General features: G+C 36.3%; 1 protein-coding gene across 1 annotated transcript; it reads left to right on the top strand.

The window, feature by feature from the left end:
* The first annotated feature begins 23,199 nt into the window (after positions 1–23,199).
* LOC110697963 (cold and drought-regulated protein CORA-like) lies at positions 23,200–24,449 on the top strand. The gene is made up of 2 exons (XM_021875359.1): positions 23,200–23,393; positions 23,824–24,449. Exons 1-2 carry the CDS (start codon positions 23,285–23,287, stop codon positions 24,237–24,239), a joined length of 525 nt encoding a protein of 174 aa, XP_021731051.1. The 5' UTR covers positions 23,200–23,284; the 3' UTR covers positions 24,240–24,449.
* The last annotated feature ends 1,761 nt before the right edge of the window (positions 24,450–26,210 follow it).

The following is a 26,210-nucleotide window of genomic DNA, read 5'->3' as shown; positions in this document are numbered from 1 at the left end:
AAAGAGTATTTTAAAAGAAGGGAATTTCAAGGGTATTACAAAGTTGTATCTGGGGGCTTTGGTTGGATTTTAATTACCACTAAAGCCAAAAAGTGTTTTTAAGATACCTATGTTTTAAAAGTTTGGCCAAATGCTTATTTAAATGATTTCAAAAATATTTCAAGAGTCCTTATTTTATTTCTTTTAAGTTTGTTTAATTTAGTGGATGAATTTTTTTTTTGTAAGGCAGGAGGTTTGAATTTTATTTTTTTAAATAAGGATCGAATTTTATTTATTTAAAATGGTCCGAAATTTGTTTAAAAATAAGAAGGCCGAATTTTATTTTATTTTTTTATTTTTGAAGGAGTTCGAATTTTTTTTTAGTTCGAACTTGTATTTTCTAAAGTTAAAGTTTGATTTAAAAATAAATAAATTCATTATATGTGTAGGAAAGCTTTGGAATTAAGGTATCTAATTATGTGATAATCGCTTTTGAAAGCATGTGGTGAAATTGGGTAGGAGAAGGTAGGGCATATAGGCTAGAATTTAATTTCTTTCATATGTGCATATATTTTTTTATAAGGTGTTCAAGTATGTTGTATGACTAAGTGTTTAGTGATGAAAGCATGTAATATGTGAATTATTATTATATGTGAGCTATCAAGATTTTATGATTGAACACTAAACTTAATTTTCTGTAAGAACTGTATTATATTGTTTTGGAAAGGGTTTTCTATTGGTAGTTAAGCCCGTTATCTTGAAAGATCCTTGAAGCTAAAGCTAGTGAGTTTCTTTGATGAGAATTTTGAGGATTGTTAAAGGATTATGAGAATCAATTTTCTATGTTAGTATGGGTTTCTTTATTGTTCTTATTTGAGATGAATATTTTGGAAGAAATAATGGGATGCACACTATCACATAGTTGTGAGTATTGTGTTTTGGGATAGTTTGTTGTTGTGACACCTTGCCTAGTTATTAAAAATGAGTACTTTAGTTTTGTTCACTTGTCTATTGAGACACCAAGGTATAAGAGTAAAGAGATCAATACTAATGGTTAAAGAGCTTGTAATTGGGAAAATTTGTGATTTTATATCCATTTTAAGGAATATGTTTTGTCTTTGAGCACGAGTTTGAGTTGGGATCGAGATTGAACAAGAGCCCATGAGAGATGAGCATAAGAATTGTATAGCGATGAGTAATGATGAAAGTTATTATATGAGCTAAGGGATACTTAATTCAAATCAGTTGGAGTTTGAAATTGTGAACTTAATGATTTATATTTCCTGATGACCATGAGTATTTATTCTGAGATGAAGGATTGAGCATATTATTTTAATAAATCATTGGAGTCTTTAGAATTTACGTTTCTATTGAAATATTGAGGACTTTCGACTTGTTGGATGTTGAAGATATTTTCACATGTTATGTTGAAGTTATGAATGTTGATTTTTTAACCTCGAGTTATGAGAATGATTATATTCTATAAAGGCCATTATATGTAGCAATGCTACCATTTGGGAGAACTCTTATATTTATTCACCTACTCTTTTAGAGTTGTTCAACAACCTTATATATTTTTATTGTTTTTCCAAGTGACTACTCATTTCTTCTTTCTTTTCGAGTAGCAGTCCATAGGGATATTTTTATTTTTAAATTGTTGTTTAGTTATATGAAATATGGTTGTTTATCAATCAAGATTTTATGCATTCTAATTATCAATGAGGACATAAATATTTTACCTCAAACCTTAATTCGAATTAAATAATAATTGTATCTTGATTGAGCTTATTGGTTGGTGTTAGTTAAGTAGAATAAGAAGAAACTAAGTGTTTTGACCCAACCTAAGTATATAGCAACTAGTTTTATCATCAAGAAAGTATGGTGACAAGAAATAATTCCAGTATTGGAAATAGTATGAACAAGGTAGTAAGTTAGGCTTGATAGCTTACCAAGAATGATATAATCACCAATATCCCATGGTGGAAACGTGTAACAAGTTAGTGTAGAAAAGTGAAAACCACCTATATACTAAAAGGAGATCGATTCCCAAAGTTTTCGAGGGGTGAGTTAAAGAGCTATGCAAGTTGTCTTAAGGCAATTTGTATCTTGAGAATTTGAGAGCCAATGAAAGTTTATATGGTAAGTAAAGGATGAAGTTGATTTTAACATGTCAATGGGAATGAATTATTGTGAATACACCCAATCTTCTTTGAGAGACGTTTGAGATAATAAACCCGAAATAAGTTTTACCAGTCTTTCATGCAAATAGAAGGAAAAGGAAGTGAAGTTTATAGTTGAAATGGAAAGATTGCATGCTTTGGAGTAGTACTCCAAGTTGTTAAGATCTTGAGGTTTTTAAGGTAGTGGTATTGCTTAGAAGCCCAAGGAATGAGTTGAAGGATGGCGAACTATGAGTTTCAATGGTAGTTGTCAAGATATAAACTCTTTGATTGGGAGTTTGATTGAATTGTATGAATAATCAATTCATGTAGTTGAAGGAAAAGTGTAACTAAGTTTAAAGGTAAGGAATCAAAACGAGAAAGAAGGTTGATGAAAGGCTAACAGGATGACTAAAGATATTTTAAGGGAATATTTTGGAAATGCGAAGAAGCATGAAGGTGGCTTGAGTAACTCTTGAAAGTTAAGGAATTTTAAATTATAAAGAAATAGTATATTGGGAAGCATTAAGGTTATAAAGCTATGGATATGAGGTCATAAAGAATTGAATCAATGGCTAGATTTATGGAGTTGATTGCAAAATGTTGATATAATTTAAGTATGGATTATTTATGAGGTAATTGAAGTTGAGACTAATTGTGAAATCATAAGAGATTCATTCAAGGAATGTTGGAGAAAAGGTAAGAAATGTAAGCAAAGGATATAAAGGTTGAGTAAAGTTAGAGGTAAGATAAGTACACTGTTGTGTGTGGAGAAAGGATAATATAGTATTGCTGGAGGAGTTAAAGGGTATAATTGCAAGGTCGTTGAAAGAAGGTTACATCGCCTTGGAGAGCGCATGTAATTGTAAAAGAGGAAGGATAAAAGTGTTTGTAAAGTGCCTATGGGAGGATTGATCAAGGTGACAATAAGAAATAACTATCTTTTGATTTAAAGTAGAGATTTGTTTGATTAATCGAAAGGAGCAACAATATTTTCGAGGTTAGACTTGAGGATAGGAATTACTAAGTAAGAATATTCGAAAGAGGACATTTCGAAATTGGCATTTATGACAAGATTTGGACGTTTTGAGTTTTATTTTTGCCTTTTGGGTTAATGAAGCACCTATATTTTCTATGGATTTAAGGAATCAAGTGAATTCGTTGATGATATTTTGGTATGTTCTAAGAATGAGAAATGAAAGACCACGCAAGATAAAGCTGGTTGATGTTAAGAGAGAAGAGACTATATGCAAGTTCTAAGAGTGATTTGATTTGAGGAATAACTAGTTCAAGACACCTTGTGGCAAAATATAGAGGAAATTGTTGATTTAGCAAGGATATAAACTGTGAGCTTTGGACTTTGTTATAAATTAATTATCATTCGAGGTTTTTAAGTTTGACAATGGTGTAGATGGTTTGTGACGGATTTCCACGGACTATTGACAACTGAATGCCTTAACAATGAGTAATTGGAAGTTCTTGGGGGAGTAATGAGTGTGAAATAATTTTTTATGGAAACATGATTATTAGAGTGAAGTGTAAAGTTTGAGGTAGACTTTCACACATAAGGATTTGAATATGTAACAAAGAAATAATGATTGGAGTTGATAAAGGTCCATGGTTAAGACATTCAATATTATTGAAAGGGAAGCAATGTAAAAGATGGATACTTTGGTGATACTCGGCGAAGTGAATGGGAAATGAGGAGGTTAACATCCTCGAAATTGTTGGAAAAAGAATAAGTAAAGAACATGTGGTTCAACTAGAGTATGAGACCAACAATGTTCGAGGAAATGAAGGAAAATCAAGTAAAGAATGCAAAGTATGATCAATTTGGGAAAGGTTAATTGATTTTAATATTCATAGTGATAATAGCTTGAATATATTTTGTAAGAGTAAAAGGTTAAAAGGAAAACTAATTGAAGAAAGGCGCAATACACCCTATCCAGGAAAGGACAAGTTGTATAAGGTTTTGGTAAAGGTGTATTGATGGTGTAGAATGAAAGTGATATCATTTGGATTATGATGGATAGATTGTTTAAGTTTGTAATGTATAGAACCAATGAAGAAGACTTGGAGGATGGAGCAACTTGCGAAGGCTTACATCAAATTCGTTATGAGACTACATGGAGTTCCTATGAATATCATGTCAGGTAGAGATTCCAAGTTTCTTTCATGATCCTGGAAGGTATACAAGAGAACTTTGGTAATACATTGAGGACGATTATAACAACCACCAAGTAATAAATTGACAAATAAAGAGATATATTTGACATTAGAGGTCATGCAGAGAGCATGTGTACTCAATTTCGAAAAGAATGTAAAGATAGCTTGGACTAAAAACAAACACAAAGTCACCATTCAAGCTAGCATTGGCATAAAAACATTTTTGAGGTTTTGTATAGAAACAACCATGAAAGTTCACTATGTCAAGGAACATAAGTGAGATAACCGTTTTACGGACTCAAATGAGTGAAAGAGAAGCAAGTGAAAAGTATCCAAGATGGATTTGTGTGATGCAAGTTAAACAAGGGACAAGTGTTATTGAAAGTGTAACCAATGAAACAAAGGATGAATTTTGATAAGAATTCACTATATATATATGAGTTTGCATAGAATTGGTAAAGTGATGAATAATTAAGTCTTATCATTGGACCTTGGTAAAGTACAAGACATTTATTTTTCATAAGTCATTGTAAAAGAACATATTCCTGACTAAAGGTATGGGTTGAAAAGGAAAGTATTAGTTTACTAAGTTGATCTACGGGAAAGAAAAATAAATCAAGGTTTGGATACAAAGTGCTCATTACTTTTACTAAAGGATTGGTAAAAGATTATTTAGGTGGAAATTAATTATCTTTAGTATGATGAGTAAAGGATTGATAATGTTATTGGTACTCGCAACAAGGAATGAGTATAAAGAAGTATTATGATTTTACCAAGGATGGAATGAAAAAGAAGTACCTTACTTCTAAAGTTGAGTTAAGTGAAGTTACGGGGGCATAACTCATTTCTTTAAGGGGGGTAGAGTGCGGTAGAATCACGCACTTAATTATTTTCCTTAATTTTGGCATTTTAAGTGCTTTTTCATCAGTTTTACACTGATTTTGTTGTTCAGTATGATTATTTTACACACTAGGATGTGTAAGTTTATTAGCAAGGATGAATCTTACACTAATAATAGTATGAGTTTGTTAATTAGTTTAATATTTTACACAATGTTTTGTGTAAGTTTATTAGTGTAGTTGTTATTTTACACACTATATTGTGTAAATTGTTAGAAAGTTCGTTATTTAACACATAATATTTTGTGTAGAAATGAATAAAAGAAATAGAAAGTATAAGTCACAAAACGTACAAAAACTAGAAGTATTAAGGAAAAACTTTGAGATTTTAAGTATTTATTCTTCTTTAAACAAGTTTTTAAAATTTTCATACCTAAATTTCAAGGACGAAACTTCATTTAAGGGGGGTAGACTATATTACCTCGTATATCTATGTATTTTTTATAAGTTATTTAAGTATTTATAAAATGTGTTTTTTAAAAGCTTAAGTATTTTAATTGAATATTTTAAAGGATTAAAGTATTTTAATTATTGAGTTTTGTAAAAGTAAAATATATTTTTGGCTAAACGTTTATTAATTGTTTGAGCCCGTTTAAATAATAGTATGTAAACAAACCTTACATACTCCTAGCGGACTAACCCATTTAATTTAAGTAAGCCCAATTCTTTTCTTTGAACCCTTGTGGGTCAAATAATTCATGACTAAAAACCATTTATTTATTAAGCCCAACTCTAATCTTTACTCTCTACTCTATAGATATCCCTCAAAACCCCAAAATTTTCCCACACAAAGTGGCTCAAAGAAATCAGATTTTCTTAAGTAAGTTTTCTTGTTTTTTTTCTTAGTTTTTTCTTTCTTTTATTCTTTTCTTATTTTTCTCCTTATTACTCCTTTTCATATTCTTTCTATTTTCTTTGGATGCTACTTTATGCGTGAATTCTCACGCATCAGAGTGACGGCTCCCCTTACCATATCACCACCTCGCTGCCACATCACCACCTCCGCACCTTCCGCCGGCAGTCCGGCCAACCGGCTGCCAACCACGGTGGTCAAACTCCCTTCTCTCTCCTCGTTTTAATTATTATTCCTGTAATTATATATTTTAGGTATTGATTTTAATTGTTTAAACATGATTAATATGTTTTATAATTATGTTTTGATGATTAAAGATTGCAAATTTTAGAGTATAAAGTGTTTAAATTTCATATTTTTAAAGTATTAAAAGTTAGGGTTCTAATTATAAAAGAGTTTATTTTAGGGCTCTAACTTGCAATAGGTTTGGGGGTTTTATATATCTATTGATTGTAAGTTATAATAAAGCTTAAAAACTATATTTTTATGGAGTTTTAATGAGTTTTTTCCAAAATATTAATGCTGGAAGTTTATTTTATGTACTGCTTTTGTGTGTTAATAAAAAGGGGTTGATTACCCATAAGTAGAGAAGGTTTTATTTGATTTTAATGGAATTTTCAGATTTATTTGAAGGGTTTAAAACCTAAAAAGTATGCTAGAACTTTTTTGTAAACACTATAATTGAGTTTTTACTTTGGGGTTTTAATTACCCACTTAAAAAAAAAGAGTTTTAAAGGTTTTAAACCAAAATTTTAGCTTATTGGAAAGGTTTTAAAATATTTAAAAGCTGCTGGAAATTTGTGTAATCAAGGGAGAAATTGAGTTTATGTATTTGGTATTGTAGGAGACTTTAAATTGAGTAATTTCTAACATTGTGACTAATTAGAAAGACAAGTTCAGGTACGTATGCGCGTAGGAAGTGTTAAATATGTGTAGTATCATGTTAGGAAGTTAAATTGGTATCAAGTATGATATTAGTATCATGTTAAGTTGTTGTGATACTTGGAATGATTGATTGGTTATCCTTGTCTTATATGTAAGCATGTGAATATGTTGAAATTGTTACCATGAGCTTAATACAAGATGAAAGAGATTGAATCATGTATATTATTTATTATTCATTATCAAGAAGACATGAATTTATTAAGCAAGGCTTATATATATGTTTAAAAGAGCTAAAGTTATATTTATTGAGCATGATTCATGATTTTATTTTCACCCATTTATTATTGGAGTTCCGTCAAGAAAGTTTATTCATTTATTTACTCACCCGCATAGTTGAGGTCTAGTCAAGGAAGTAAGTTTATTACCCACTCACATAAGTTGAGATTGAGTTAAGGTTGTAATCGTGCAATTTTGTGCACAAAAGTAGGAAGGAACCTTAATAAAAATAAATTGTATGTGCTCACTAGTTAATTAAAGATACAAATTGAAGTATGTGTTGATGATTGTTGTGACGTTTGTCTTGATTGATTGGTTGGAGTCTTCACAAGTTAAATTATTAAATCACGTAAAGTGTAAGAGGATACGAACCAAAACTATTGGAACGTATATACATTTAGTATAAACATATGGGGGGAGTTGTGGGGTTTTATATTTAACCATAGCTTTTACAGGGGTACAGGATACTGTACTTTCTTTTATTTTTAATGCGCTAGAATTCTGTCACAAGGTGACATAGTAGGTGCCAATTGGGGTAGCTCCCTAATTGGAAGCTCAATATTTTAATGGGCTATTTGTACGGAAGGAAACCCTTTCGATGCATTATCCAAAGCTATATATTAATAAATTAAAGTAGAGTCATGAGTCAAAGGTAAGTTGACTTGTGTTGTAAGGCAAACATGTTTTATTTATTTATTTATTATATATTTTTAGGATATTCATGTTAGTGTGTTTATTCCTATTGGTGCATATGTAATCAACTTTTGCTGATTCGTACTTTGTTGTTTGTGTTTGGATTTTCTTTGGATTGACCCTATTATGACCTATTTTATATGGTGAGTAGTGAGGTTGAAATAAAGAGAAGTACAGGTAGAAGGAGCATATCAATCATGATGGAATTGAGTGAAGAGAGTTATATGTTTCTTTGTTTATTATTTATTGTATTCAATTATTTATGTAATCGTTGACAATAACATTAATTATTATTTTAAAATTTTAGTTTGGTTTTTAAAAGGGCCTTTAATGGTTCTAAGTTATTGGTTTTATGTAAGTTGGTTTTAAAGTTTGAGTTTGTTTTATTAAACTTTATTTTAATTAAGTTTTCGAATTTAGTCTTCCGCCGTGTGACTTTGAAAATAGCCTTAGCCATTATTACGATCGCGGTATTACTTTGGATATTTTCCTAAATGATTTTTATTTGGAGTAAAAGATTATTTTTAAAAAATGGAACTTCTAGGGTATTACAATTAGTTCCTGTTCTTTTGAGTTTCTAAGCAAAACAGAGCAGAGTAGAGCAGATTTTAGCACAATAGAGCAAAGCAGAGCAGATTTCAATAGAGCAGAAGAGGGCAGAGCAGATTCAAAATTATTATTATTATTATTATTATTATTATTATTATTATTAATATTATTATTATTATTATTATTATTATTATTATTATTATTATTATTATTATTATTCTTGTTGTTGTTGTTGTTATTGTTATTATTATTATTATTATTATCATTATCATTATTATTATTATTATTATTATTATTACTATTATTATTATTATCGCATTATTATCATTAATTATTTATTATTATTATTATTATTATTTTTATTATTATTATTGGTAAAAATACCCAAGACCATGTGGCCCAATAAAATGATGACACGTGTCACCTTAATAGAGGTTCAAAATGAACCAATCCTCTGCTGACACGTGGCATCCCCAATCTTTGGGAAAAAAACAGTCTTCAAGGCCCGATTCTTGGGATAGCCCACCATTCCTAGGTTTCCATAACCTAAGATGGCGGCACGCATCCAAAGACCCTATAAATAAGGAGATATTCCCACTTGGGAAAAGGGGATTGGAGAAATATTCACAAAAGACAGAGCAATCATTAATTGCAGATATTTAATTCTCCATTGAGAGAATACTCCTCTTCTCGGAATTCGAGAAGATACTTTACTTTCCGCACTTTTTACATCATCTGAACACGTTCTAACTTGATAGTCTGAGGCGGAACTCCAACCAATAGGAGTCTCCGTTGTTTTGTAGGTACAGGCGCCTAGAGTCCAGTCTTGGAATTGTAACTCACCCGCAGGACACATTAAAAACCCAAAAAATTTGGCGCCGTTTGTGGGGAGAGTACTTCTAAAATGGTTTCACATGAGTCTGTACAACCTCTTAATGAGAAACGGCCTACGGCCAAAGTTGAGGTCTATTCAGACTAAGACAATGGTGACGAATTTGATGTTGAAACTTATATGGTCCCAAATGGGTCACTCAGAACCAGGCGCACCCGTCCCATCGAACCAAGGGAACGGGGCAAAGAGCAAGTTGGTCTGAGTGAGCCAACCAGACAGCCGTCTAAACAACCACAGGCGGTGGAAGGCGCAGCCCCAGTTACTAGAGACGAACTCGTGAAATTCATGACAAGTTTCAAAGGGGAAATCAAGAACCTAATCAACAAGAAGACGACTGGCTCTAGCAGGGGTCAGTCAGCCAAGAAACCTTCTCCCTCTGGGAAGAAAAAGCTTGTCAAGGACCGTGTGCCTACTCTGCATCCTAAACCAAAGGACGGGAACTGGCCCTTGATTAATCTGTCCAAGATCCGATTCCCTGAAATAGGCATCCCCCAACGATGGTTTGGCAACCTGTCAGCCGGCTGCATCAATAGCTTCAAGACGCTTGCGTACTTATTCGCTTCTAACTTCTCTATGAACATCCCTACTAAGAAAATAAGTCTTGACTTAGGAGCAATACAGCAGGGAGATAGAGAAGGGCTAAGGTCCTATGTCAAGCGGTTCAATCTGATGAGAATTCAGATTCAAGAGCTGTCTGACGAAGTGGCTTACACAGACTTCTTTAAAGGTCTGAAGGACGGGTCGACTTTTTAGTTCGACCTCGTCAGAAAGAGGATTACTCTCCAAGAAGCTCTGATGGAGGCGGAAGCCTATACACAGGCAACTGAACTTTGCGCCATTAGTAAGCAGTCAGACCCTAAGAAGTTTGACAAAAAATAGAGTTGGCATGCTTAGCCAGCTAAAAAAGAAGAAAGCAAGAAGAGAAAAGAAGTTTGGGTGGCTGATGACTCTGAACAACCATCCCAGAAAATGAAGAAAAAAAAAAGTTTAAATCGTACGTTCCCAAGTACGAGTTTAACAAGGACTGCTACTCCATCCTCATGGAGATCAAAGATCGCGTGACGATTGAGAAACCGGCTGCTATGAAAGGTTTCGTCAAAAACCGGAACAAGAACAAATACTATCATTTCCATGAGGACATAGGCCATGACACCAACGACAGTTATAGTCTCTAATGGTTGTTGGACCGTTTGGCTGATAAAGGGGTGTTGAAGTCCTACATTCTGAAGTCCAAGGTGACCCTGAGGACAAACAATGGACAGCCGTCCAAAAAGGTAGCCCAACCCGTTAATAGTTGGGACAATGATGAAGAGTCGATCTATACAATAGCAAACGACTTTTGGTGGAGGGGGTCCAACCATCCGGGGCACCAAAGACTATATTAGGCGACTGCATGTCAACTCAATTGATGAGGGCCAACCGACAAAAGACACCTTTCCTGAGGTCATTATCACTGAGAAGGACAGGGGCAAGGTCTGGCGGCCACATGATGACCCCACAGTCATTAAATGCAAAGTGGCCAACCAGAAGGTAGGCCAGATCCTTATTGACACCGAGAGTTCATTATTCTGTTATACCGTGATGTCGTTTAGGTTGAAAAATGCGCCTGCTACCTTCCAACGAATGACTAATACAGTCTTCATTAATCAAATTCAGAGGAATGTAGAGGCGTACATTAATGACATGATAGTCAAATCTAAGCTATAGACAAATCACCTTGCTGACCTCCGAGAAACCTTCACCACCCTCAAGCGGCACAAGGTCATGCTTAATTCCAAGAAGTGTGTCTTTGGAGTTGAGGCAGGGAAGTTTCTCAGATTTATGATTAATCAAAGGGGGATAGAGGCCAACCTAGAGAAGATATAGAAGATCATTGACAAGGCTTGTTAGCCCTTTGCCACAGGAGGTGCTTTACATGTTCTTGGCCGTCTCAGACCATGCCCTCAATGTTGTTCTCCTTGCTGAGAGAGATGGCATTCAGCTCCCGGTCTATTTCATTAGCCAAGTTCTTCGAAATGCTGAACTACGGTACCCCATGGTTGAAAAATTTGGCCTTGCTCTTTTCAAAGCAGTCAAGAAGTTGAAGCCTTACTTCTTGGCACATCCGGTTGTGGTCTACACATATCAACCCCTCAAGCGGCCAATGACAACCCTAGAGTCATCCGGCAGGATGCCCAAATGGGCTATTGAAATGCAAAGTCTTGAAATCTCTTTCGAACCAAGAAAGGTAGTGAAGGGTCAGGCGTTTGCCGACTTCATTGTCGAAATGACAAGGCCGGTTGAGTTGGAGAATCTTGAACAGGTTTGGAAATTGTATGTAGATGGGAGATCTACAATGAACGGTTGTGGTGCAGGCGTTATATGTCAGTCCCCTTAAGGGGAAAAGTACGAATATGCACAACGGTTCAAGTTCCAAGCCTCAAATAATGAGGCAAAATATGAAGCCCTGTTAGCCGGTATCCATATGCGTAAGGCGGCAAGGGCAAGAAAAGTTGACGCATGCTCTGATTCACAATTGATCATTAGCTAATACCATGGTGACTATGAGGCCACCCATCTGGCTATGATTAAATACTTGTAGGCGGTCAAAGAAGAGGCTGGGACACTTAACGAATTACGTTTAAGTCAAATGCCCAGGTCAAAGAACAATCAGGCAGATACTCTCTCTAAGCTGGCATCATCCGCCTCCTGTGATATGCCTAGGTTAATCTTTTAGGAAGTTATGGAAAAAAGAAGTATTGAACAAGATCCCATTGGAATTTTGGACCGAAGCTCAACCTGGATGGATGGCATCCGGGCTAATCTAACAGACGGCACTCTGCCGGATGCATACCCAGAAGCGGTTACAATGAAAAAGCGTGCCGCAAACTTTGAGATTTCATAAAGGAGGACTTTTCAAAAAGGGTTATCTGCAGCCGTTATTGAAATATTTCATCCTAGAAAGGGGGAAGGAGGTACTAGAGGATCTGCACTCGGGTTTTTGTGCATCACACATAGGCGGTAGGTCCTTATCAAAAAGGGCCAGGCAGCAAGGCTACTTTTGGCCCACTCTTGAGGTAGACGCCATGGAAATGGTGAAGAAATGTGACAGGTGTCAAAGATTTGGCAAACTCATACACCATCCGGCTACTAATCTGACGGCTATTTACAGCCCAGTAACATTCACCAAATGGGGCATCGACATTTTGGGTCCATATTTGCCTGCTAGAGGTGGACGGCGATATGTTCTGGTTACTGTTGACTACTTCACCAAATGGGTAGAAGCAGAGGCGGTCAAGGGCATTAAGACAAAGGATGCCATCTCCTTCATTTGGAGGAATATTATCACCTGGTTTGGGGAACCTATGTCTATGGTCTTTAACAATGACTCTTAGTTTTAGACTCCTATCCTCAAGAATTGGTTGGGAGATCAAGGTATCTCACATTGCTTCGCATCAGTCGGTCGTCCCCAAGAAAACGGCCAGGTTGAAGCCTTCAACAAGCTTTTCTCAGACGACATTAAGAAGAAAATGGAAAGGGCTACCGGTTTATGGGAAGATGAATTACCTCATGTCCTATGGGCCATCCGAACAACTAAAAAAGGGGCAACCGGTGAAACCACGTGTCTTATGACGTACGACACAGAAGCCCTCTTGCCAATTGAGCAGTATGAGCCAACCCTTCGAGTCATGTTTTATGATGAAGAAGCTAACTGGGAGTCCATGCGGCTAGCACTGGACTCACTCCTGGAGCGTAGGGGCAATGCCGCCTTGCGTCATGAGATTTACCGTCTGAGAACGAAAAGAGCCTACAACAAAAGAATACACAATCGGCCCTTGAAAGTAGGGGACTTTGTGTTACATAAAATGGAGTTAACTGGTAGGGCAAATGAGCAAGGAAAGTTGACTACCAATTGGGAAGGACCCTACCAGATCTATGAAGAAGTAAGAGGCGGCACCTACCGCCTGGAAATTCCAGACAGCAGGCAGCTAGCCAGAACTTGGAATATAGATAACTTAAAAAACTACTACTTCTAAGACTTCAAAAGTTTTGTAAATAAAGTTTATCAATGAAAGGTTTTTCTTTATTTTCTATCATATTTATTGCTCTATATAAATACCATCTATGCAATGTGTAGACGGATTTGTTTAAATTTTACGTCTGCTATAACATGAGTAGATATAAGCTAAGTCTAAACACTTAGCAGCTATGTGTGGTTCTTTATAGAAAACCCTGATGAGGCCAATGGCCGGATAATATTAGAAAACCGCCTGCTCCAACATGAGTAAGCAACCAGCGACGCCCATCCGGGTGAATTCGTCGTAGAGAGCATCTCCCATTCGAGTGGTACATTGCTCTATAAACTTAAAAACAAACGGCTCTACCGATTGTCTGGATTAAGATAACTCGCAGTTGTTTAAATGATCAAGTGAAACCTGGATAACATAGGTTGCTGTCTGCAGCAAACGGTAACCGGAAGCTATCCTAGTTGGATATAACCTGCTATTGCTTAGAGGCAGTACAAACGGTTAAATTAAGGATCTAAGCTAGGCTAAAAACTTAGCAGCTATAACAAATTATCGTAAAAAGCCATTACAAACGGCTATGGTCGTTTGATATTAAACGATAAATCGTCTGCTCCAACAAGAGCAAGACATCCGACGAAGCCCCTCGGTGAATTCGTCGTAAAAAAACAATTGGCAGACTGATTTAACCCCATGAGGAATAACTCGCAGCCGGTTGAACCCGCATGTGTCATTGACACCAGCCATAATCCGGCTGCCACCCAACCGACTCAAAAGCGGTCAATGACCGTTTGACATACAACCTGGTTGTTCAATGGACGACTGTCCGCTTGGTTTTGGCCAATCACATTCGTGATTGAAACCAAGCATACATTCGTCTAGGGGTAAATACACCTGGTGCATTCGGTAACCGCATGTGCTAGGCTACGTATGGGCAAAATATATGCATACCAAAAAATTGCAATGAAAAATTTAAGCAATTTGGCAAGACCGACTCAGTCATTGACCAAAGGGCCGGGAGAGTAATTGTCACACTGGATCCACATCCGGGAAAGAGAAATATTGTCAAACAAGTGCAATAAAAATACTCGGCATATAGGCCGGAAATACAGACAATTACAAAAAATTTATATTTACTGAGGCGAAAGCACATCCTTAGCAGACGGAGCAAGAGTGGAGTTCACCTGGGCTTTATCCTCTTGTTGCTCTTCATCCTCATCCTCTCCCGCACCATCAGAAGCCTCCTCGCCTTCTCAGAGCTCCTTTTTGAGCCACTCTTGAAATGGCTCTGGCTCCGGCTTCCCTTCTGCCCTTGCTGAGAGAACAAGATCTGCGTATCTGTAGTCTAGGTCTCAGGCGTCGTACTTAGCATCTGGATACACAAGCTCCCAGCCCATCTTCATTCGGTCCTTGCAGTCTTGCTCATTCTCTTCAATGAGCCGGTTCCACTCAGCTTCCAAGGTTGCTTGGAAGTTGACCGGGGAAGCAACCATCTCTTTCTTCAGACAGTCGACGTCTGCTTTGAGAGTGGCATTCTCACAGTTGGTTTTGTCCAAGGACTTTAGGCCTGTCTGAGCAATTTTGAGCTCAACCTCTAGTTTAGAGGCCTTCAAGTTGGCCTCAGAAAGGGCAGTCGTAAGCTGCTTAATGGAGTCCGCCTGCGATAGGAGCTCAGCTTTAGTCTCAATTCATGTATTAACATTGAACATTGAGCTACATCAGTGGACTCAGACGCCTCTCTTTTGGCTCGCCTTACCTCTTTTTACTTTCGAGCATACGACCTCTTCAGCCCTTCTACTCGCAGCATCGTCTGTATACATGCAAACGGTGTTAGAAAAGCAACCGACAATAAGCTTGGAAAAATGTGAGTAAAGCTGTTATATCTAAGACAGCAAAGAGAGGATGCGTTCGACGTCAAACGTCTGTATCCCGGGATGGCCTCCTTTTCCTCCTTTGCGACAGCCCTCAGCATGGCTTTGGAGAATTGCTGCACATCCGACCACTAGGGGGGATAGATCTGCACAAGACGTTAGATATAGAGAGAAAGCTACATAGGCACCACCAACAGACCGCCGCCTGCCAGAAGAATCCTCTTATTGAAGCTGAGAATGTGAGTTGACCCGCATGGGCCAACCCAGCTCAAAAGGAGAGTTGAAGGGGTCAACATTACCTTGGGGATAACGCTGTAGGCTCGAATCGCCTACAACTGCTGCAGAATCGCTTGCAGCTTTGGGTGGCTGGCCACCCTTCGGCACCTTAGAGGCGCCCTGCTAGAAAGTGAGGTCAATCCCCAAACTGACATTTTTAATGCTCTTTCTCCTGATGGTCATGCGGCCTTTCCCAAGCGAAAGCACAAGAGTCGACGAGAGCTTCCTAGACTTGGAGCTGGTGACCTCGTCATCTGGCTTCCGTTTGAGGATCTTGGAAAGAGATTTGGGAGCCTTGTCTCCATTCTGAAAAACAAGACAGATGTTAAGCATACAGTCGGAACCAGGCATTAATCATACAGCTAGCTCATAACCGCCTATATACATAAATAAGGCAAATGGGGAAGAAGCTAGGGCAGGCGGTTTATACCTAGCCTTTAGTCGCCAGTGTGGCTTTCTTCTTCTCCGCATTTTCCTTGCGGATGTCTGCTACAGAACGAGCAGGCATTTTGTTTTCTGGGAGCATTCTTCTGGCAAGATAAATCACAAGTTAGAAACACTAAAGACGGCATAACATTGCAGGATGCATGCTATACATACGTCTGTGAAACATGGTGCTTAAACCGCAAGCGAACAAGAACCACTCGTCCCTCAAAAACTCGTGTTTGGGTACCCAGTTCTTGGTGGTTGTGAGTTCAAAAAACTCCACCTCTATTTTTTTTCATAGTCCTCATCCGGGACTTGTGGAAGTTTACACTTTTGCCCCAGCAGATTTGGCTTCATATTATAACAGTGGTATTCAAAGTTCTCTTGCCGTTTGGGGGCAGAAACCAAATAAAACCAGTTCTTCCAATCAGACGACTTAGACGGTCTTGAGAAGTTCTCTTGTCTGTTTAAGGCACAAACGTTATACCAGCAGTAACCCCTTAGAAAGCGAGAGAATTGTCTAAAAGATATTCAGACGGTTCAGATGATCCCCTGTTTGTGAAATATGCAGACGGTAGCCCGGCAGTGTCTAACAGAAAATGAAGGCCATTGCTTGATGAATACACAGGCGGTTGTCAGACGTTTTTTTTCTCTAAAACGGTTGACTCTTTCTAAATTTTGGAAATGGCCAAAAATGGGAAGGATTAAAACCTATTTATAGGAGGGTAATTTCAAGGGTGTTCCTGTAATTCTCCCAGAAGGTGAACAGTTAAAACTGTTCACCAATATCCTAGTGACAAGTGTCACAGGTGCCACGTGGCACGCCACGTCACTTCAGTGAGGGGCAAATGTTTTGGGTAAAAATACCCAAGGCCACGTGGCCCAATAAAATGGGAAAAAGGCGGCTTTCAAGGCCCAATTCCCGGGATAGCCCACCATTCCTAGGTTTCCGTAACCTAGGATGGAGGCACGCATCCCAAGACCCTATAAATAGGGAAATATTCCCACCTGGGAAAACGGGATTTGAGAAATATTCACAAAAGACAGAGCAATCATTAATTGCAGATATATAATTCTCCACTGAGAGAATACTCCTCTTCTCGGAATCCGAGAAGATACTTTACTTTCTGCACTTTTTACATCATCCAAACACGTTTTACCTTGATCATCGGAGGCGAAACTCCACCTAACAAGTGTCTCCGTTGTTTTGCAGGTACAGGCGCTCGGAGTCTAGTTTTGGAATTGTAACTCTCCCGCCGGACACATTAAAAACCCCGAAACAATTATAATAATTATTACTATTATTATTATTATTATTATTATTATTTTTAATGTTATCAATTACTATTATTATCATTGCATTATTATTATTATAATAATAATAATAATAATTATTATTATTATTATTATTATTATTATTATTATTATTATTATTATTATTATTATTATTATTATTATTTCTCAAAAACAGACAAAGTCATACAACCTACAATAAATTAGTGGGAAACCGAGATACAAGCTAGGCCCCCACTCCTCTAGGTATAGCAAAGCCTACCCTAATGAAGATATGAGCTGTCGCACGAGTCCCAATATCTTGCGTTGTTGAGAACCTGTGAACCCGCTTCAGCAACGCAACAACCTCCTTTTCTAATTTCCCAAGCGAAGAAAATGAGAAGGGAATGAAACCATTTCCAATCAGCCGACAACTAGCTTAATACTTCACCCGTTTCCGATGAGCCGCATAAGCCATAACCTATCCAGGAACAAAGTCAGATAGCCTCGTCTATGTCAAAGGAGAAGACCCTGTTAAGTCCACACAAACATCGCAACCACGATTCTAGGAATAAAGTAACACATCAGCAGGTCTGAGGGTCACGTCATTCCCTCCAGACAACCTTATGTCAAACTCCTTTCTTGTTGAAACCCCAGATCTGTAGCAAATATCAACAAGGGTATCCCGGACAACATTATGCCGTGTTTAATACCCGCAATACCAGCACAGGACACCGCGTGATCACCAAAAATATCCCTAGTAAAAACCTGAGAACAAGGAGAGCACGGCGTCGAGATAGAGAACAATGGAACACCCATCCTGTAGCACAACACACGTCGGTAGGTCTTTGCGTTCATCGTCTGACCAAACCCAGAAATAGGGACTCCCTGCTATGATTTCTACAATGTTGATAGCCGAGGAGACAAAGAAAAGGCGGATTCTGCAGAAGCGGTAACCTTTGTGAAATATATATTTGCCAATTTCTTCATGAGTTTAGGGGCAACGATCTCACTTGGATTACTCATAATGTCAGATTCCACTATTCCATTAAAAAGACTCAATGCATCTCTAAAGGCTTATCCCAGACCAACAATGCCAGCATGTCGTAAAAGCTGTGTCTGCAACCCAGCTGACTGCAACCGAGAAGCAAGAAAAGCATAATGACGAACATCACCTGCGGAATATACCACAAGCCCTCCAAACACAAATGGTAAGGTGGCGCTACCAGTCACCAAACCCAGGCCCCAAAGCAGTAACAATACGCTCCAAAGAAGATCGAAGAGCCTCGTCAAATGTGCGTTGAGCCGTCTCAAATGTACTAGGAGGATAAGTACGTAATGGAAAGTAGAGTTTAGAAACTTCGATATATGCCCTAAGTAACAATAGCTCACACCGCGGAATCAAGCATATCAACCATTTCCATAAGCGCAATGGTCTTGGTCACCCTCTGCATCACAAGCTCACCACTAAAACCGGAAATCGGAACTAGCAGAACCACCAAGCAACTTAACACCACGCAAAGGTCGAGCAATATTAGGTGGAAACACACCCACAAGCTTGCTTTAAGGGTCTTCTGTAGGCCAGAAAACTTCAGTTTTTTCCACATTAAGATGTAACCCAAAATAATGAGGTCCTTCCTCCATCATCAACTGCAGAACCTTCCCCACCACCAAAGTGTCACCAATAACAGTGTCGTCATCCAAATACCATGCCTGAAGATATAAGTCAAAAGCATCTCTAATTTTACAAACTAGGGGCTGTAAAATCAAAGCAAAAAGTAGAGGACCAAGGGGATCACCCTGCTGCACTCCTTGGCACGACCATAAGGATTGGTCCCCATAATACAATTTGGCTGGATTAGAATAGCAGAATTCAACCCACCGCGAAATGCCCAAACAATGACGACAAACTTCACACCACACGACCGTACGATCAACAAGATTGAAGGCATTTTGAAAATCCATTAACAACATAGAAAGACCCACATCAGAGCCACGGTCCTCAATCAACCGATTCACAGCATGAAGAATTGCCTCACCACCTGAAGAAACCCCAACGCCAAATTGAAGAACATCAAAGTAACTTCCTAAAGACTGACCATCCATAACAGCACCCACCTTCGAAACGAGACGCCGCTAAATAGTACCCACAGATATAGGACAAATGCCACCACCGAGCTTGACAAGTGGGGTAAGAGGAGCACTAGCAATATACTCTCCTAGTTCCATAGGACACTTACCAGCTAGAAAGAGATTAACCACCCCAGAAATAGAGTCAACTAACTCATCTGATACAGCCACAACAGCACCACTCAAGCAATCTAGAAGGTACAAAGAACGTAAATTGTCCCTACCACATGATTTACCACGTGGAAAACTCTTAATCCGATCCAAAACAACAGAAGTAGTAACGAGATAAAGGCCATCAATAGGTATATCAGGCAAGGATGGAGCTAGAAAAGCAGCGTGTTTAGACTGTAAATCTGCAAGAGTGGCCTCATTATAAGGAGCAATTCCCGAAGAAGAAAGAACACGGACTGCAACGGTGTAATGACCATCGCATATCTTCCCACAACACTGCTTGATATTACGCTCTTCCAAATCAAGGTCTTCATCATCAAAGACCGACAAAGTCGGAGAATCCTCTGTCAGGGTTTCCTTCACAAGCCGCAAACTACCCCTGGGCGCACTCCAAGAACAAATAGCATGGGAAATACTCTCTTCATGATGCCGGTGTTTCACTTAAGACCGGGAAATAGGTAACACCAATAGAGAGACCCAATTAGATATGTCATCAGGCTTAGAAATCACCTTATCAAGAGCACCATTTAGAACCTGAGAAAACCCCAAACGACTCTTAGGAGGGATAGACTTCACAGTGCGAAACCCCCTAGAGAACAAACCATCAAGGAGAGCCACATCAAAACCACGATGTTGCTCTTGCACCAAACCACCTTAGCGCCCAAGCCGAGGTGGAGAAGAGGGAGCTTGTGGCTTGGAGAAACCATAAAGCACAAAATGAACAACACCATCTCCTTCATCCGGGGGTGACACAATCTCACCCGAACTATGACGGCACTCAGTACAATGCGTGTGCGTCTTGTAGCAAACACCACATAACCAAATCTCCTTACACGAAAAGTAACTTCCGCCTCATTATAAACAGCCAAACTAGAAGTAAGAGCATGTCGTGTGATATCTCGCGCACCAATACAACAATGACAATCACAAAGATGTTTTATCAAAGAACTTCTAACAAGGCCATTCCCACTCCCATCTTGACAACCATTAAGACCCACAAAGGGACAATGAAACTTCACCGTCTGGAAGAAAAAAGCACCCAAAAAGCACATAAAATAGCACCCTAACTCACCAGAAAAACGCACCTAAGGACGTAACAAAACAACACTGAGAAAAGTACAAAAATCATCCTAAAAAACAGCAGCAAAACAAACTCAACGGAATTGATCAAAGGCTGCACCAAAAACACCCCAAAATTCGCCTGAAACGAACCCAGAAGATGGTCGAGCAAAACGAACCAGAAACTGCACCAAAGCAACGCGAGAAAACAAGAATTCCGCCGGACATACACCTATAGGCCGCCGCCGATAACCCTTTGACTGACCTTAAACCACCGGGACGTCGCCGAGAAACACTACCGGAACACTGCTGGAAAAACCGTCGAGGAAACTACCCTAAACGCCTCTCAACGAGAGAGCTTTATATTATTATTATTATTATTATTATTATTATTATTATTATTATTACTATTACTATTATTTATATTATTATTATTATTATTATCATTATTATTAATATTATTATAATTGTTACTATTATTATTGCATTATTTTATTATTATTATTATTATTATTATTATTATTATTATTATTATTATTATTATTATTATTATTATTATCTCAAAAACAGATAAAGTCATACAACTTACAATAAATTAGTGGGAAACCGAGATACAATCTGGGCCACCATTCCTCTAGCTATTATTATTATTATTATTATTATTATTATTATTATTATTATTATTATTATTATTATTATTTATTTTCTTAAAGATTTTTTTACTTTTTTTATAACATTAAAAAATGTGTTAAATAATATAAAATATTAATAATTATGATTAAATATCAGTTACTATTATCAATTAATATTCTATATTGATTATTATTATTATTTAAAATATTAATTATTGTTATTATTATTTAAAATATTAATTATTATTATTATTAAATATTAATTATTTTATAAATATTAGTTATTATTATTAAATATTAATAATTATTATTAAATATTAATAATTATTATTATTATTTTTATTAAATATTAATTATTAATATAATTTTTAATTATTATTTATAAGTAGAGGAGGGCAGAGCAGAGCAGATTTCAACAGAGAAGAGCAGAGTAGAGCAAGGCAGAGTAGAGTAGAGTAGAGCAGAACAACTCAAAAGAATAGGGCCTTATTAATGTACTACTCACCCTAAAAATTTTGGACAGTTTTCAAATGGCTACAATTAAATTGTGGCCATTGTAAGTGAGTGAATCACAACCCTCCAATTAATAAAGTTTATCATATCCATCCATTTAGTTAAAATAAATTAAGTGAGAGAGAAAAAAATCAACTTTTTTAATACTAGAAAATTTGGTGGAAGGATGAAATTTTTAATTTATCTTGGTTGATGTTATGAATTTTTTTATTTTTTATTTTTATATTTTTTATTTTTTTTATTTTTGTTTTTAATGTAAATTGATTGGTTTCTTGAGAATTAGAGACAAATCTCACAATTTTTTTTATCATCTTCTTCTTTTTTCCTCCCTTTTTCTGGTTTCCTTTAATGGAGGATAATTCATTCTTTGATAAATTTGATGCAAATATCATGGACCTTGTAATATATAATTCAGTAGATAGGTTTATTGTTAATGAACTATAATAAAACAAATGTTGATATTTAATGGAGATGGGACTATGGGAGAATCATTTGAATTTAGAAATTGCAAGAATATGCATCAATGGCAAAGTTAACAATTTTTGTTTTAAAAACTGTAAAACTGTTTTTTTTTTTATTTTTTATAAATCATAATCAAGAAATCAGATTTTTTTTTTTCATTATTATTAAAATCAATTGGATGAATGGACAAGATTGAACATTAAAAATATAGGGCCATGATTAAAACTAATTACAATAGCTACAATTTTGTTGTAGCCATTAAATAGTCTTTCAGTAATTTAGCAAAAGTACTTTATACTCTTCTAATAAGCAAGCGTCTCGAAAAGCATGCAAATCAATTTTTTGCATGCAAATTGAGGATGGAGTTCATAGTCATTTTTTACCAATATATATGGATGCTGCGTCACTCACGTGAGGTCAATACCGAAAGAGTTCAGGCAACGGTCGAAATCTGATAAGTAATAACTTCTCGAAAAAAAACAAACAAACTTATAAATAGTTCCCTGCCACGTTTTTTTAAAAGGTAGTTTCTCAAATACATATATATGGATGATTAAGGATCATTTGTCCTGTAGTAGGTTATTTTTAAGCATGATCAAATGTAAGGGATCTTGAATTGCATAAGATAAGATATTTGACATTGAAAGCCACTAAAGATATCAACTAATAAGATTTGGAGGAACTATATTACCTAAAACCACTAATTTACAGTACTTCATAATCTAAAACCGAGAACAATATTGTACCGCGATAATGAATTAAATCTATAATTATAATGTGTAATCCCCAATCAAATGTACAAGAACGGGTGTAACACCAAAAAAAATTGATTGAATTTGGCTATTTTAATAATCCGCAAGATCAACTAAGAATTACTCTATTGATCTACACTAATCCGTAACACAGTCGAGGTTGATCTAACAATGTCATATCATGTACGATATGCTACCATTAAATTTTATTTAATCTTGCACAACTACTTTTGGACCTACCAATTCTCACATAAATTTGCCTATAAATGTATGTTCTAGTGTGCGACCATTTTGCCTTTCTCATCCAAACTCAAAGTTGTATTCTCAGCCGTATTCTTGCAAATAATTTCCTAAATAACTTTCAAATGGCATACTCAAAGGGTTTACTGCTTGCCCTATTAGCAGCTACTCTTCTCACTTCTTCTGAGGTCTTTGCTCGTGAGTTAGCTGAGACTTCTACCAACGAACAAACTCGTGAGTTTTGTACAACTCCTAAGAATTACTCTTAAATGCATACTATTACGTACTTTCTTGGTTTTTCAATAGATGCATGTGTCTTTTTACAATTTGAAGGGCGAATATATTACCTTTAATTTTATTATTTACAATAAAGGGGTATTATTTGTGAGAAAAAAAAAATTATTTTGTAACAAATAATAAGACACATATATAGTTGTCCAAGCTAATATACTTCTCTCATTTCTTTTTTGTGTTGAATTTTTATTGTTATCTCCACTGTTTTCTTAAGTTTGGTCTAATACTTGATCTCCCAATTTCTTTTTCTCTTGATCTACCTTTTTATTTGTATGTAATCATGTACAAATGGATAACTAAAAAATGACATTATTCTTTAACAAAAATGACATTATTAATTTTTTACGTCGTGTTATCATTTAATTTGTAGAGTCCGTGGAAGAGTCTAAACATGGACACTACGGACATGGTTCCTATGGACATGGCTCTTACGGACACGGAAGTTATGGTCACGGGGGACACGGCGGCCACTACCCACCCAAGGAAGAGGAAGATAAGGATCAAAAGAATGATGCCGTAGAACCTCAACACTATGGTCACGGCGGATACGGTGGTGATGGCTATGGTCATGGTGGATATGGCGGCGGCGGCTATGGTCACGGTGGATACGGTGGTGGTGGCTATGGCCATGGAGGTTATGGTCATGGTGGTTATGGACACGGAGGTTATGGCCATGGCGGTTATGGACACAGTGGATATGGCCATGGCGGTTATGGACACGGTGGATATGGTGGTCACTACCCACCTAAGGAGACAAAGACTACCGAGGAGCAAAAGGGTAACTAAATACGTTAAGGCTTTAAAGGAAATAAATTGTATGTGTATTACACTAGTTATATTATATATTAAAAGGACGTGGTTGTTGGAAACTAAGGTTGTTTCTTATTATGTTGTTAGAGTAAAACTTTGATGAAATGATTATCAAATCATATACTCTAATAAATGTTACGTCGTATCATTATATAATATAATGTTGTGATTCTCTCTTATGTTAAATTTAAATATGAAGTCAGGCCAATGGTCATGGTCATGTTACTCATGTATATTATGGTAATATTAAAAAAAAAAAAAAAAAAATTATAAGAAAGATGTTAGGAAATAGGTTACATTGTGTTTGGTTTTTGAGGAACAATAGCCAATGACTAAACAAAAGATGTAAATGCAATAAAGAACATAAACAAAACGCAAAAAGATTTACGTCATTGTTCGATTACTAAAACCTAGTACATATGTGGGGGAATCGTAGCTTTTCTACTGGAAAGAAAAACCAAGAGGATTACAAGGAGTCTTTCTATAATATGGCTTATGAAGCTTAACCTTGATCACAACGCCAAGCATTACACAAACACCAAGGAGTGTTTTGTTTTTAGTTTCTTTAGTAGCTTACGAAGCTAAATGAAGAGGATTACAAGGAGTCTTTCTATAATATGGCTTAACCAAGGTTCGTGCAAACGATCAATTGTTTGGGCAAAGTGGCAAACACATTGTGGGAAAAAACTTTTTTAGTTTCGATAGTCTTTTATAAAACGGGAATACATCCTCCGTTTTTTAAGTGCTATACTTTGACCAACACATAATTTTATGTAATATAATTGATTTATAATAAGAGGTAAGTAGAGCAGTTGAAGTATTATAAAAATGTAAATGAAAGACAGTAAGCTTTATATATAGTTATTAAAAGTAATCGATGTGAGACAAAAAAATAATAAAAAAAAATTGAAGTAGTGGGTTTAATTTGCTATCATAAGAGCATAGAATTATAATATTACTTGTATTTCCTTCGTTTTTTAATACACGCAACACAATTTTTCATGGTATTCAAGAAAAGTGGGCTTCACATGATTTAATACAATTAAAATGTGGGTCGGAGATTATTAGAAGTATAATTTTGTGGGCCATGAGATTAAAATAAGGGTAATAATACAACTTTAAATAAATAAAAAAAAAATCCCAATTAGAGTGTTGCAATTTACATATTTAGTGACATTTCTATTCTAGGGAAGTTTTGCAAGTATTAAAAAACGGGGGAAGTAGCATTTTGCTAATAAAAGATGTGCAACACTTAAAAAAAGCCGCATTTGATAAGTGTAACACTTCAAATAAAAACGGAACAGAGCATATGACCAATTGTTAGAATGTTATCAACACAACCTATTACCTCCAACTTGAATCAACTTAGTATCATTTATAGATTTAAAAATATGTGTGTATTTGAAGTTAATTCATTGCAATTTTCATTGATTTCTAGGAATAATTAACAATTTTTTATAGAGTGTAAAACATATTCCTAGGCTTTAAGCTTTGAAGCCCAAAAATATATTTTATACTCTATCAATTCTCATCCTTAACTTGAAATTCAGGAAACAAAAAAACACAATGAAATAATTATCAACATGATTAATTAACAAACTTGAATTTTTCACCTTAAATGAAATACCATATTCCTACTAACTTTAGGTAATCAAAATGGAAATCTTCCCACAAAAATTTGAATACAAAACCATTACCATGGTATTTGACCACAAAGTGTTTAATTAGTTAGTTTCTAACAAAAACCATCCTTTATTAAAACATGAAACTAGCTAATTGAGATAAAATCCCTAACTATGTGATTGAATAAATCCTCTTCTATTTGTTGCGGATCGAGGGCTCCTTCCCCTTCTTCCCATTCCGGTTCGTATTTTTTATAGAGAAATCTATGATCAAGGATAGAACAAGATCCACTTTGCATCATATCTAAGGGATTCCTTAATTCGG

This window comes from Chenopodium quinoa, unplaced genomic scaffold (assembly GCF_001683475.1).
Source record: "Chenopodium quinoa cultivar QQ74 unplaced genomic scaffold, ASM168347v1, whole genome shotgun sequence".
Taxonomy (NCBI): Eukaryota; Viridiplantae; Streptophyta; class Magnoliopsida; order Caryophyllales; family Amaranthaceae; genus Chenopodium; species Chenopodium quinoa.
This window is presented reverse-complemented; position numbering and strand designations above follow the sequence as displayed.

Excerpts from the sequence above, each read along its gene's own strand:
- LOC110697963 (XM_021875359.1), top strand. The coding sequence starts at position 23,285 with ATGGCATACTCAAAGGGTTTACTGCTTGCCCTATTAGCAGCTACTCTT. Across the intron at positions 23,394-23,823 it reads TTCTACCAACGAACAAACTC|AGTCCGTGGAAGAGTCTAAA; the intron begins GTGAGTTTTGTA and ends TTTAATTTGTAG.